Source organism: Ambystoma mexicanum, chromosome 6q (assembly GCF_040938575.1).
Source record: "Ambystoma mexicanum isolate Mex_15411 chromosome 6q, UKY_AmexF1_1, whole genome shotgun sequence".
NCBI classification, from domain to species: domain Eukaryota; kingdom Metazoa; phylum Chordata; class Amphibia; order Caudata; family Ambystomatidae; genus Ambystoma; species Ambystoma mexicanum.
The window spans coordinates 1,161,479,341-1,161,494,181 of NC_090937.1; the positions used below are offsets into that span (position 1 = coordinate 1,161,479,341).

A 14,841-nucleotide genomic window follows, 5' to 3' on the forward strand; every position below is an offset into this window, starting at 1 on the left:
TGAACATTACAGTTCGGCTCATTCTTAGGCAATTCTTTACATGCCTTACTTTGGACTGATCTGTCCCAAAGAAATCAACGTATGACCACAATATAAACTAACTTTAAAGTTCTTGCCGTGCAGTACATTAGCAGATCCTATCTGTACTCTGCAGCAAGGTAAGGCTGGTGATGGGTAGCAAACAATAATATGCAGTCTGTGCTTTGTGACATAATTAGTACATATGATGTCTGTTGAATTCAACAACAAGGTTCATTTACATTTCATGGCATGAATCATCTCCAGTAGTTGTTTGCTGGAAAGAACATTAAGTTTATCTTCAGCTACGGATCCTTGTGAAAAGTCTTGAAGCAAATCTGCATCTAAAACAAAACAAACAAAAAAAGTAATAAATGTGCTTATACGGAATGAGAAAATACACTAACATGTAATGTTGTATGCCAATCTCTTTTGACTGTGCGGGTCTTAGCCCCATAATACCTCTGCAATAAAATGAAAGTAAAACACTGCTTCTTGGGATTATCCAACCAACGTCCAGTCCACATAGTTAGATCTTAGAGCAACTCTATAGGAGGCAAATACTCAGTTGAGCAAGCAACCTGACTATGGAATATGCTTCGGGGAAGCATCTGTACAGAGACTAACCAACCACTGCTTCTGAACTTTCAATGCACCCACAAATTCAGGTGAGAAACATGTGCGAGGAGGGTCTTCTTTTTTAGCTGCTCTGCACATCAGTGCTAATTTGTTCATATATTCTTCGTATTATTATTATTATGGTATTTATTGAATGCAAACCTAGCTTTGAGAAGAAACAGAGAACTTTTTACAGAGGTATACACCAATACAGATGCATAATGTAATGCTTTTCAGATGTATAAACCGAACAGATATACAGCAGGGTGTAGGCTACAGGGGGTACAGAGGAGGTGTACAGCTGTACAGGATGGCATTGAGGAAAAGGTTGGACTGAATCTATCGGGTCAGGTGGCACGTGGGGCGTCGTGCAGGCCTAGATGTGGAGGAGGAGAGACTCCTTGAAGAGGTGGGTCTTCAGTTATTTTATGAATTGTAGGAGCGTGGGGACGTGCCTGATACTGAAGGGGAGGAGGTTCCATAGTCCGTGATATAGCTGGTTGACTGGAGGGCGATTGCAATATAGATGATGCAGCAAGAGTTGAAGGCGATTCTTGCGTGCATTGCGAGCCAGTGAAGGACGATGAGGGCTGGGGTGATGTGGTTGTATCTGCATAGACTCTTGGCGAGGCATGCAGCTGCATGTAGGACACTTTTCAGGGGCACAAAGGAGGACAATGGGGATGGGGGGGCCTTTGAGTAGGGCATTGATCCAATCCACGTGGGATAGGACCAGTGCTTGAACAGTGGAACTAAAGCTGTTCGGAGGTAGGAAGCGCTTGAGGTTTTGCAGGAGGAAGAGCTGATACCAAGCGGTCCGAGTTTTCTTAGCTATGTGTGCCTTGAAGGAGAGGTGTTTGTTGATGTGGAACACGAGGGACTTAATGCAGGAGGTGAGCTCATGTGTGAAGCCCTCAGGGTTCATGGTTGATAGCCAGGTCTGGATGTTTGGTGTTGTTGGTAAGGAATTGGAATTCGGTCTTAGAGGGGTTGAACTTCAAATATGCACTGGACATTCAAGACTGGATCAGCGAGAGGCATGTTTTGAGCCTGTGGATGTCCTTGATGGAGTCGATCTTGAGGTATAGCTGTTTGTCATCAGCATATTGGTAGATGTGGATGTTGTGTGTGGCTAGGAGGGCTCCCAGCGGCTCCATGTATAGATTGAAGGTTACTAGGGAGAGGATGGAGCCCTGAGGGACTCCATAGGGGACAGGTTGCATTGACTATCTAGATGAGTCCATCTCAACAAACTGCTGGCGGTTGGCGAAGTAGGATTTGAACCAGCGTAGGACAAGGTCGCTGATCCCCATGGACCAATTTAGGGTGTTGTGAGAAACCAGAGGGTGTCTCACCCGCTAATCTCCGGCGATCTCTCTCTCAGGTGGCCAGGGCACAGCCATCACCTTTGGATCCAGACCTTGGGGGTGGACCAGTGCAGGAGGATCACCTTGGTGAGGGGTCTTCGGGGAGTGGGGGTGAGGCAGCTGATGGTGAGCTGCGGTATTCCCCCCTATTTTGTTTATCCAACCCACCCTTGTTTTTGGATGCTCCGAGGTCCCAGCCCCCCCCCCTTTTTACACAAGCACTGGGCTGAGGAAGAGGGTGACTGAGAATAACAACATAAACTTTCACACATCGTAACGGCCAAGTCCCACTAATCGGGTCAGGCAAAGTCAGGCACTTCATTCTAAGTATTACTGATACCAATTCGCTCTCCTCACACGAATAAAAGGCAGAACCCAGTGACACACTTTGAGCAAGGCGGAACACGAGAACGACCAGGGCTTCTGGGACGAAGGCAAACCTATTGGAGCAGAGGGACGGACCAAGCAGTAAGAGCAGTGGGTTAGAAAACCCCATAGCTCCCTACTGGAGGTCGTTGCCTCCGAGAGGCCGTGAGAAACACGTGGAGAAGGCCAGATCCTGTGAGTGAGAACTACATTGTGTTTCAGGGATGCCAGCGTCCCACCCGGGTGAACAGCAGAGTTGGGGAGGTGAGGTCAACCCTGTGGTACTAACCTTGAGCTGTGATTGGAAATCGGAAAGAAAAGAAGAAACGCAGAGAGCCGGTGAGTTGGTCTGAGCCCGGCAGAGGTGTCCTGCGAGAACTGTGTGGTGGAAGGGCTGAGCCTGAGAGCGGGACCTTTGTGAACTCTTTTGATGAGACATTATTTTTGAAGTCAGAGAAAAGATATTTAAACCTGGAAGGCCAGACGGGTCTCGATCCACGTGTTGGAACTGTTTATTGTGGTGAAAGCTGAGCCAGAGTGTGTCATCCTGCCTACAGGGACAGCCTTACTCCGTGAGGTCTAACATGGTGAGGAGAGCTGGCTCAGCCACATTTATTTATTTGAACACTGATCTTTCCTTTTGCATACATTTCTCCTTTTTTACACTTTTTTGTACAAGAGATAGGGCAGGTATAAGGTTGTGTTATTTATTATTTGATGGTCGAGACTACTCCCATCTTAGTTATAGGGCAGATTAGGAGTTTCTCCAACCCCAACCATTTCAATAAAGGTTTTACAAATTGTACCCATTGTATCAGTGTCATACTTGTGATACCATGCCTCCCTTACAGTGTCCATGAGCACCTGAGGGTCTACTGTGTCGAAAGCGGCTGAGAGGTCAAACAGAATCAGGAGGCAGGGGTGGCCATCAGGGACGTCATTTCACCAAAATGCCAGGGGTAGCGGAAGTGACATCACACGACCCTTGACCCCCTGATGACATCACAGGAAGTGATGTCATTAGACCCCGCCCCAAAATGATATTGCGGGAAGCAATGGAATACAACCTTTCACTCGTTGACAAAACAGGAAGTGGCATCACATAGCATTGTACACCACGAAAAATATGGTTACGATATCACTATATTGTGATGTACATTTTATACAAGAATGGATCGCCATAAGCATCATTAAGATCAGTGTATATAGGCCCATATTGCTAAATTACTGTGAATGCAAGCAGACGCCCATGATCAAATGATAATGAGATGTTATTATATAGCGCTTACGCGCTTTATATACAAAAAATATACACCCAATATCACCCAACCTGTGTTGGTACTCATTTATCGACCTCAGAAGGATGAAAGGCTGAGTTGAGGCATTTAAGAACAGACTAAATCAGTGACTCACTCCCTGAAGTGTGCCTGAAATAAACCTTTAATGAGTCTAGCAATTATTGTCTAGAATTCCAGAAAGACACATTATTTGGGATTCCTATTCTTTCTTATTTAGGATCAGTGCTGAAAGTGTTAGACTTGTGGCACTCTTCTTTTTTTTAAAGGAGCCTGATCAAGAAATCCAGCCACTCCAAAAGTAAAGAAGTAAAGAGCCACATAGTGCTGGCCACAGCCCAGCAGCTTGCATTACCAAAATAGGAAAAGAAAATAGTTTTTTTAAGATAGAGGTTGCAAGGAAGACTACAGAGGTCGCAAGGGAGACCTCAGAGGTTGCAGTTGCGACCTCTGGCGACCCCTAAATGACGTCCCTGGTGGCCATCGTCAAGAATGTTGAGGGTGTCGTTGACCACATGTATAGTTGCCGTCTATCTGCTGCATCTGGGTCTGAACTCGGATTGGTATGTTTGGGTGTTGATGGGTGGCTGCAGTTGCACCGCTACCGCTTTCTTGATAATCTTATCTAGGAAAGGAAAATGGGTGATGGGGAAATAGTTACCTAGGTTGTCGGCATCCAGAGTGGGTTTCTTTAGTAGAAGGAGGATGTGTCCTTTCTTTAGGGTCGATGGGAAGGTGCCTTGAGTTAGGGAGCTGCTGATGATCTCCAACTGGGAAGGAGAGCTTCTGCGAGGAGGGTCTATAAAGATGGATGCTATATGATGTTTTGCACAATAATTTAAAGGCAGAGGAGAGAGGTGATTGAAAATACAAAACCTAATTTAGCCAACTCCATTTCATTCTCTCTTCTGGACCTGGAGACATGCTTTAACAGTAACCCAAGTCTCATACAAATTATACCTTCTCTTATAAAGTAGGAAAGTATGATCATGTTGAGTTACTTATATGGAATGACGTGTAAGGATAACATATCAAACTATCAACACTAGAGGTATGTACAATTTTCTAATTTCCCTTTACCCTATCATAACATTTAACTTCTTAACATTGTGGGAGCAGCCCAAAGCAGCACCCCGTGAGATTGTGTTTATCAATTATGAAAAGAGGAAAAAAAAGAGGTTTTCTTAAGGCATTTAGTCAAACAGATTGTGTAGGATGAACTGCCACCATTGCTATACTCCGTGAAATCAGAATCTACACATGAATGTTGAGGAAACAAGCACATGGGCACTGGCTGCAGCCTTTCAAATCTCCAGTGCCAGATGAAGGCTGCACTAGCTGAGCTGGTAGAATGATCCTTATTTAGTTTAAGGGCTCCATTTTAACACCGATAGAGTCAGTGAACCTTAAAATATACATTGCTTACTTCCAACCACATGTACAGTGTCTTCTTCTTTTATGTTTAATACATTTTATGAAGATTGTAGAAATAAAAAAACAACATGGTGCAAGTAGCAGTAGTTTAAAATGCATGCAATATCAAGATAAACAAGGTCATGAAGTTAGGGTAATAATAATCCAAAACCCCATTAATATGAAAAATATGGGAGAATAGGAAATAGATAAAGCTAATGCAAAATCCACACATACATATAAGAGCAAGGACTACTGCACTGGAGACTAAATACTGGATAATTAAACCAGGGGAAGACAAAGACACACAAGACAAGACAGGATGGGGGGAGGGGAATAAAATTCAATATACAGCGTATACAGAGGCAAAAGACCATATTTAGAGAATATCAAAAATTCAAAGCTCAAATATTAAACACGTGGTAAATCAGTTGTCAGAGAAAAATCAAGTACCATGTGTAGATAAGTTATGAAAGTCCAGATAGTTGGAAAAGTAGTTCCACATGGATTCATGTTTCGCTAATAGATTAAGGATTTTGGCCATACTTTTTTCAAGTCTGTGGACATGACAGATGTTATTCCACCAACTTTTAGCAGATACATTTTGAAATTGTTTTCAATTTGCAGTTATAATACGCCGTGATACCCTCGGGTCTGGGCGTATAACAAATGTAATAAAATAAAATTAAAATAAAATAAATGGCAATAGCAATAAAAAAATCATATAGGATGCAATCACTGACATCAGTATTGAATGCAATAGAACCCAACAAGATGTTTGTGAAGGACAAGGGTATGTTGATTTTAAAAGTATTTCTTAACTGTACCCAGACATCCTGCCAAAACTTACAAATAAAGGGTCATTCATAAAACATGTTTAAATGAACCAGTAGTGTCCTAAAAGACCAACAAATCCCAGATTTCCCCTATATATTTTCATCAGGGTAATAAATGTTCTATGTAAAAAGAAAAAGGTATTTTGGGTGATGTTGGCCGAGGTGGATGTAAGGTTCACCTTAGACAAAATCCGTAACCAGATTTCTTCATTACCACAGGCCATTTCCCACTGAGTTTAAAAAGCCCACTTCATATTTAATGGTCTATTTTGTAATACCAATATATACAGCTTAGCAGCCTTAACATCAGAAGGCATTGCCAATAATTGCAACCTCATGGGATCAGGTATTAACTGATTACAAACATAGAACTCGGAATTATCAAGGCACGCGTTAATCAGTTTATTGTAGAAATAAAAGTCAGTGCTAGGGAGAGAGAATTTGTCTCTAATATCATGAAAGGAGTGTATATTAAATCCAGATAAAATGTGATTGATGCAAAGTTCTACCATTACTAGTAATAGATTTATTGTGCCACAGATAAGGAGAGAAAGCACTGGGAGGGAGACCTTGTAATATGAAAGAGAAAACCCTTGAGGTCATTATAGGAGGCTTTAATGGAACCAGAGTCTAGAGACATAAATAACAGAAGTTAGAAAACACATCCCTTAAGCTAACTGAGGAAATCATGTGTTTTTTAAGATTAAACCAAGTAGGGATATCAATATGATCAGCATGGGATAACCAGATATGTACTTGTTTCAATAAAAACCCACTGAAAGTATTTGAAGTCAGGAAAACAACCCCCCCACCACTGTTTTCATATGGTGCATTAAGCGTACTAATAGCAATTATCTTATTATTCTTTGTACGACATAAAAAACGGACCCAGATAGAAGTAATGGATCTGAAAAAGGAGGAGGACAGAGGTGCTGGAAGCATCTGTAAGTAATAAAGAACAATAGGAGATAGCATGATTTTAATAGTTTCTAACCACCCCATCAGGACCGGTATAAGGGAGACCAGGCAGACGTCAGATCTCTTAACCTACTAAGCAAAATATCAGTGATGAATTTCATTGTACTTCTAACCGATGAGGAACATTGTAATCCTAAATATTTTAAGGAATTATCACAACATTTAAGGAACAAAGGGTATTTTTCATGTTTCAGACTGAATGAATTAAGAGGCAAGACCTCAGATTTATTCCTATCCAGCTTCTACCAGATACTGAAGAAAAGAGGTTCAATGTATTCAATAAGTTAGGAAGATAGATTTTAGTTTTTTAGAAGTATAAGTGTGTCATCAGCATATGCCACAATCTTTGTCTCCTGCTTGCCACTCTTGATTCCGGGGATAAGTATATAATTTTGAATAAGTTCCAATAGGGGTTCAAGAGATATGATACATAAAATAGGGGACAAGAGGCAGCCTTGTCTAGTTCCCCTTTTCAAGAGAAACACTGTGAGGATTGATCATCGATAAAAATAAAGGCTCTAGGATGCAAATAAAGGAGTTTGTCTAGGGAGATTAAGCCTTTGCCACAGCCGTGCAACCATAGCGCATGGAAAAGTTAATGCCAATCAACCCTGTCAAAGACCTTCTCGGAATCCAATGCAATGCAATTGCAGCATAACCGTCTCTGTCTTTTTTATCATTCTTAATAAGATGGATAACATCCAATAATAATCTGGCATTGGATGAGATATGTCCCCCTTTAACAAACCCAACTTGGTCTGATTTGAATAACTTGGGAAGGAAAGTTTCTATTCTATTAGAGAGGACTTTAACAAACATGTGACACTCTACATTAATGAGAGAAATGGGCCTATAATTATATGGGAGATCAGCCTCTTTCTGTGATTTTGGAAAGAGGATTAATAATTTTGGATAAGAGGATTTGGGTCCAAAGCTGAGGATTAATAATGCCTCCACAAAGGAACCAGAAAAAGAACTTCAGTTAGAAAAATAAATAAAGAGTGCTTCAAGCATAGGGATTAAGATTTTGGAGAAAGTATCAGAAAAATGCAATGAATAGGCCATTGGGACCAGGGGCCTTCCCTTTCCGTAAATCTTTGATGGCTCGGCCGATCTCACCTGCAGTGATCTTATTATCCAGTACCTGAAGATCCAGGCTTGGATACAAGATTCTGCTGATATTATCAAAGAGGGATTTAAGCTTGAATGGAGGGCAAACAGATTCAGGAGAATAAAGAAGTCTATACATTTTTTAAGACTTCCATTATCCCCCCAGTATCTGTAAACTCTTTTAAAATTAATTTTAAGTAGACGAAACAAGAACAACAGCGGACAGCAATTTCATTCAAATCATACAAATTAAGGTGGTGACAATGACAGTGATACTATGACAATCAATGAAAATAATCATCAACATGAGATTATGGCGTTATTAGGGGCATCCGACATCAAGTACGCCACATATGGTCACCAAATGCTTCTGGGCTGCGCAGACGGGTGTGACGTGGCACTATATTCAGTCTCTACATCATGGCAGTACAATATATCGGCTTTCCACTGTTCATGCTTTGGAGGATGACTCCTACCTCACACCATAGCAAACCTTCTTTTTTGCCATACCAACAGTAGGCCCACGAGGCACCTCACATACCCCACCACTTCCTTAGTATATCACAGCAGCGCTATTATAGTGCATGGGGTAATACTCTCTCCCATAATCGCACTTAAAGTACGAAAGACCTCCACCCAAAAATCATAAAAGCGAGGACACTGCCATGACAGATGCATAAATGTGGCCGGCGACAACCCACATCTCTGACTATCATACAGATCAGCCGGGGAGTAATATGGAGAATCAGATGGGATTGCCCCCAGGAACCTGGTCTGGGACCCTTCTCAAGTGGCCAGGAGAAGACAGGCGCTTTCTGATCCCGACCCTCGGGGTGGATTCTTGCGGGAGGATCACATGAGGGGGAAATCAGACCGGGAAGACTGGGAGGAATGACTTAACTTTCCCTGTGACCCTGGCCTTCTGACGGCTTGTTGTCAGATCAGAAAGCTAAAAAGATCTAATTTTCCAAAAAGGGACTATATGCCCCAGAATCCCTCAGCAATGGTGATGAAGAAGAGGGCTAAAGAGGCATGCATAGGTGGAGAACATGCAGGCACGCCTAAAGCTCTATGGCAGGGAAGGCAACTAAAACTGAGGGTCTGCACCTAAAGACAATTAACCCAAAAGGCTGCTGCAGGAGGGTGTCAGAGAGAGGAGCTGGAGCAGGAGCTGGTAGGTCAGCATCAGCGGTAAGAAAAGAAACAGAACTGGAGACTGGCAGTTCACAAGGAAGTATGACCACGGAAGGGACACCGGAGCAAATAACAAGCAGATTTCACCTAAAGGCTCCGAGTTGGTCCTGTGCTCACAAACCCTATCTGGCTGTGGCTGAATTGGAAGAGAATGGAGATATGCTCCAGTTTAGCGATGTTAGGAGCTGCTCTGAGTGCGTTATTTTGTATAACCTGCAACTTTCTGATGTTGTTGACAGAGGTGCCAGTGAAGAGGGCAATACAATAGTCAAGCATTGATCCTATTGTGGCTCTGGCTATAGTGAGGAGCTGTACGGGGAGAGGAAGAGTCTAGCTGCATTGATTCATTTTGTTGTGTAGGCAGCTGAGGAGGCAATGGAACTTATTTACCGTGAGAGGAATAGTTTTGCATCCAGATACACATCTGCCGTCTTCACAAAGCCTGAGAACAGAAAACGGCAACGGTAATGATCGCAGAATCAGTAGCAGACTTTCCCACTGTGTTACAAGGAAACATCCCTTCAGAGAGGCAGCGTATGAGAGATTATGTTGTCCGGTTGTTGTTACATATGAATGCAGCCTTTGTAAAAGGGAACACAAGCAGAAAGTTGCATTTCACCATCAAGAAGTCATCGCGTGTGGCTAAAATTAATTATGAAGTGACTATTAACTCTTGCAACATCCTACTGTTAAATGCTATAGAAGTTGATGAAGTTGTCAAACATAGAAGCAGAACAAGCTTTGCCCAAGACAATAAGCAGAACAATCCCAAGAGTAGCTGAAACAAGAAATAAAGCTTGGTGTTGTAAAGTTGTTGAAACTAATACTAACCCAGGGTCCTCTGATACAATTGTGACAAAGTCTTATGACACTGGGAGAGTTGCATTACAACTGTGGGGTAAGTCATGGATACGCAGAGAAGCATATGAAGCTGGGGAAGGGAGTTGTGTGCTTGTAACAAGAAACAACCACATATCAGTTAAGCTGAGATTGTGGCAGTCAGAAACTGAAGCAGATTTTCGAGGTGGCTGCAAGGCTCAGGAGAAAGGCAAATAGGCTGCCCTTCCTGGTAGAAGTAAAAGAAGAGTGCCTTGCCAACCTGTACAGGTGGAGGAGTCTTGTTTAAGTTGCCTAATAAATTTTGTCAGAACTGTTATATGCTGAAGAAGTTGAAGTAGAAGTAGTCTATGAGATAAGGAAGCCTACTCTCACAGTAACCCCAAGAAAAGGAAATTGTCATAGAGGGAGCAATTTCCTTAGAAGAAGCAAGAAGCATCCTGACAAATTGCAGACAAGACACTGCAGGAAGTTGTTGTTAAGTGGAAGTGGCACTTTTGTTCGAACTTTATCCAGGATTACCGTTGCTGCTGTGTTCTTTATGGAAGTTTGAAAAAGGAGCTTTTCACCCAGAGAAGAAGAAACTGTAACCTTGAGATTTTTGTTTAAGTGATTTTTTATTTTCTTTGGGACTTTTCAAGAATTTATTGTAGACTTTGTTTTCATTGGGAACAAAGTGACTTTGGACATTTCTGGGGGAGCAAAGCTGCCCCGAACACCGCAGAAGTCAACCAAGACCTTAATGGGTTAGTCATCTTTTATTTATGTTACTGTTACTTTATTTTGATTGTTTGATTGTTTGGTGCGAGAGTTAGTTTTGTGTATGCTAGGAGGTTTTCTCTTAGATCTTAGAATAGGTAGGGAATCCACTGGTAGAGTAGGTTTAGTTAGGATTTTTATATTGTTTGTTTTGCAAATAAAATGTCAAACTTTGAAGAACCAAACTAAAGTTGTGAGCCTCACATTACTGACCCCTCACAGTAATAAAACTGGTGCAAGCATTTAAAGCGCATTAGCTTAAATCTATTGTTGAGCACTAACCCATTCACCTGGGAACAGCAATATTGCCAGATAGCATTCGTAATTGGGACCCTAATGGAGTCTTCCCACTTTCTTCTAGAATCACCCGACCAACCCCCCGCTGCATCAATCATTTTGGCATATAACCCTGATACCAACTCCCAACCAATCACTAATCACACCATGCAGAATTGGATCCGTTGGAGGCGCAATGAGAAAGGCCGGGAACCAGTACTTCAGGGCATTCCTCAACCTAAAATATAAAAATATGTCTAAAGCTGGGGTGCCAACCCGAACCCTGAACTCATCAATAGTTATAAATTGCATCCTAGGGAAAACATCATTCCAGCACATGATTTCCAGCTTAGCTATACATTGTACATAAGCCTTTTCACTCGTCAGCGGGACGCCAGGGACATGCGTAACCAGTAAGAGTGGAGTGAATAGGACCACCTGTCTGGACTTCCCCTAAATACGCCGCCAGGCCTTGCAAGTAATCTCCACCATATTTGTAGCATTGCCTATGCACTGCATAGAGGTCATTTTCACTGCCAGCGCCCCACAATCATTTCAAATGTGAGAGATAGAGGCTCTAGCCTTTTTGACTTTAAGATAGGATGCAAGTGCTTCACAAGCTTTGTTTGAGGTTTGATACATTTTAGATTTATATTTCAGGATGTCGCCAGAGGCTTGCTTAGTTAACTTTTTATTAATTTGGAAACATAAGGATAAAACCTTATGGTGAGTGACTTCGATAGGAGATTGGTAATACTGTTTCTCAAAATTAGTGAGCTGCCTGACCAATTCCCCCAATTCTTTTTTTATGTTCTTTTCGCCGCATTCCCACATGTGCGATGATGTGGTCTCTTAAAGCTGCTTTAAAAGCGTCCCAATTATTAAACCTAGATGTATCATCATCTAGATTATTTAAGAAATACTGCTGTTGGATTACAGAACTGTCAGCTCCAGGGATGGCTGCCTGAAAGCTGTGCTCCTGTGCATGGATTGAATCCTTACACTATAATGGCTGATACAAATACAACTGATCCAACCCACCCTGCAAAAGGGCAGAAAGGAAACAAAGAGAAGGCCCCTGAGGAAAGAGAAGATCGGATACTGGAGCGGCTAACTAAAGTGACCTCGGATGATGCTGAGATCAAGGAGAAAGTGTCTAAGGCTCAGGGGAGATATGTGGAGCTAACATCAAATATCAGCAGAGTTGAAATTCACTTATCTGAAATGGACGATAAAGTCTGGAGGATGGCAGACCAGATAAGGGACCTACAAGTCAAGAATGATAGGCTAACCTTGAAGATATCAGAGCAGGAACCTTTCTCTATAAGAAATAATGTTAGAATTGCTGGTTTTCCAGAAAACACTGAGAAAGGCAAACCTATGAATTTCATAGAAAAAACTCTGATTACCTTGCTCAAGCTGTACCCAAAAATAAAAATGGAAATGGAAAGGGCGCATAGAAGTTTGGGTCCAAAGCTGACGATTGGCCAGAGACCTAGACACTTTGTGGTCAAATTTTTGAGATTTCCAATTAAGGAGCAGATCCTAAAGATAGCACGTGAGCTGGGTGACCTTTCCTGGGGGGGTAACAGAGTCCTGATCTTTGGAGACCTGAGCCGTGATGTGTTGGATAAAAGGAAGGAATTTAATACAGCAGAAGAGAAGGCAAAAATCAAAAACCTCAAGTATTATATGGTATATACAGCTATATTTCGTGTGGTCATGGACATTCAATTATTCTCATTTAATAACAGCAAGAGTGCTGAAGTCTTTCTGAGTGATCTAGCGAGGGATCAGGAGCCTACGGAAGCTGCAACAACTTTGCAAAGGACTTTACCAACAAAGAAGAAAAGATAAAGACCTTGTCTTTTTGACATGCAGTGGATTGATTGGTTTGGTTATCTTTATTTTCTATGATTATTTCCTTATCTTATTTATTTGACCAAATAACGCTAAGTATATGGTTATTGTAACCAATAATTTTGTTTCCGTTTGGTTTTTTTGTTCCGTGAGCTCTGAGCATTTAGAGGAAAGGCCCTAGCCATTATGACACGTTGCCGCATGTACATCGTTGAATCCGGATGTCAATATGGAACTCTTGTGTCCGTGACTGGGAAGAAGAGATGGACGTGGCGTTGATTTGCACCGTTCCACAGCTTTGGCCCCAGTATGGGGATGGGCTGCGGAGCTCTACGTGGCGGGCTGTGGAATGGTGCGCAGCTGACTGGAGGATCCTGCTGGGAGGAAGAGGCGGTGAGCGGGCATGGCAGCGGCTTGAGGGTGGAGCAGAATTCGGCCAGCATGTATCCGTGAATGTCACTTCAATGCTGAGGAGTGAAGCGCAAGGGTATAGATAATATTGACATTTTCGTTACTGCACACAGAGCAGAGGGGTGGCCCCTGCATCTTCATGGTCAGATGGTGTTGTCATTGTTTGAGGCTGAGGCAGATTCGAGAGAGCCCAGCTGCGGAAAGCGGCTCTAACATACTTTGATTGTCGGATGGGCTGAAACCGGGGATTCTAGGGCAGTCAGCTCTTTGTATGTTATTTACATTATTAACATGAAATTAGTGAGAACCATTGGGATAACTATTGAGACACACCGCATGGTGCATGAACTCAGTATGTCTCGTACTGTGACTTATGGCATGCTGACTTGATGGCAAACAAACAAGCAGTCAATTTAACTATATAACGGTAGCCACACTAACTGGTTTTGTTAATGAGAAAAGAAGGACTGTCATTGTGCATGGTGTTCTTTTTTTTATGTTGCTTTTGATGGGGAAAAACTGGGTCAGAAATTGGTGAGGAACTTGTGGTACTTTAACTACCAATATTGGAGTTTAACAAGTGTAGTTGCCTGCAAAGGGTTATGATATTCATGGATGTAACCTGCATTTTAAATATAGATAATATAACTACTAATGAGGGCTGGGTTTCAGGTTTTGCTCAAATACATCAATGGATGTCTTGCTTGCTGGAATGTTGATCACAGTTGTGAATGCATAATGGGCTACGTCCCGGTGTGTCATCTACAAAATCAATGTGGCCACCTGTGTTATATTGGGTAGAAAAGTAAAAAGAAATTCTAACACCACCTTTTCAAAACAACACCAAGAAAGAATAATGTAAATCATGAACCTCTATTGGAACCCGGCAGCAATAAATAATGACACTTTCCTTGATGGCGTCTTTCTAATAATGGACAAGCTCATCAGCAAGCACAAATCGATTGAATGTATGATATGTAGAGATCTAAAGATCCACCTATGGTGCTCAAACGGACAAGCTATCCTACACAAAGATCTGACAACACGTGCCAAAAAATGGATAAAAGAAACTAACACCCGCAATCTCTCACTCATTGACTATCCCACTGACGAGTCGAACAATATAATACCAACCTGGTCCGGCAGAAATTCGTCAGCTGTCAACGACTATATCTATCTCTCAAAAGAAATAGGTGATTCTGTAGAAAAAGTTATCATCAACATAACATTAAAAAGCGACCACGACCAGCTTGTTATACGTGGCCGAGACATGATGCAACTACCACAGCCTCATTAAAATATCCCACTAGAACTTTGCACAACAGGCAGAAAACTTTGTATAACTCAACAAGTAACTGCCACGCTTTCAAAACAATTTCAGCAAACAACTATGCCTGACGCGCATAAATTAAATTATCAATGGCTGCTAAATCCATACTACACCAGGTGACACTACAACCAGGGAAAACTCATCTTCACACGTGTAATAAAGAACTAGTCGAG

The 14,841-nt window shown here is 42.0% G+C and overlaps 1 protein-coding gene across 2 annotated transcripts in view; it reads right to left on the bottom strand.

Moving 5' to 3' along the window:
• NSUN7 (NOP2/Sun RNA methyltransferase family member 7) overlaps nucleotides 1–14,841 on the bottom strand; it is a 1,712,923-nt gene that overhangs the window by 335,241 nt on the left and 1,362,841 nt on the right. For both annotated transcript variants that reach the window (XM_069631762.1, XM_069631763.1), the window contains exon 9: nucleotides 261–362. In XM_069631762.1, the coding sequence (XP_069487863.1) occupies nucleotides 261–362 (102 nt within the window). The remainder of the gene's footprint in view (nucleotides 1–260; nucleotides 363–14,841) is intronic.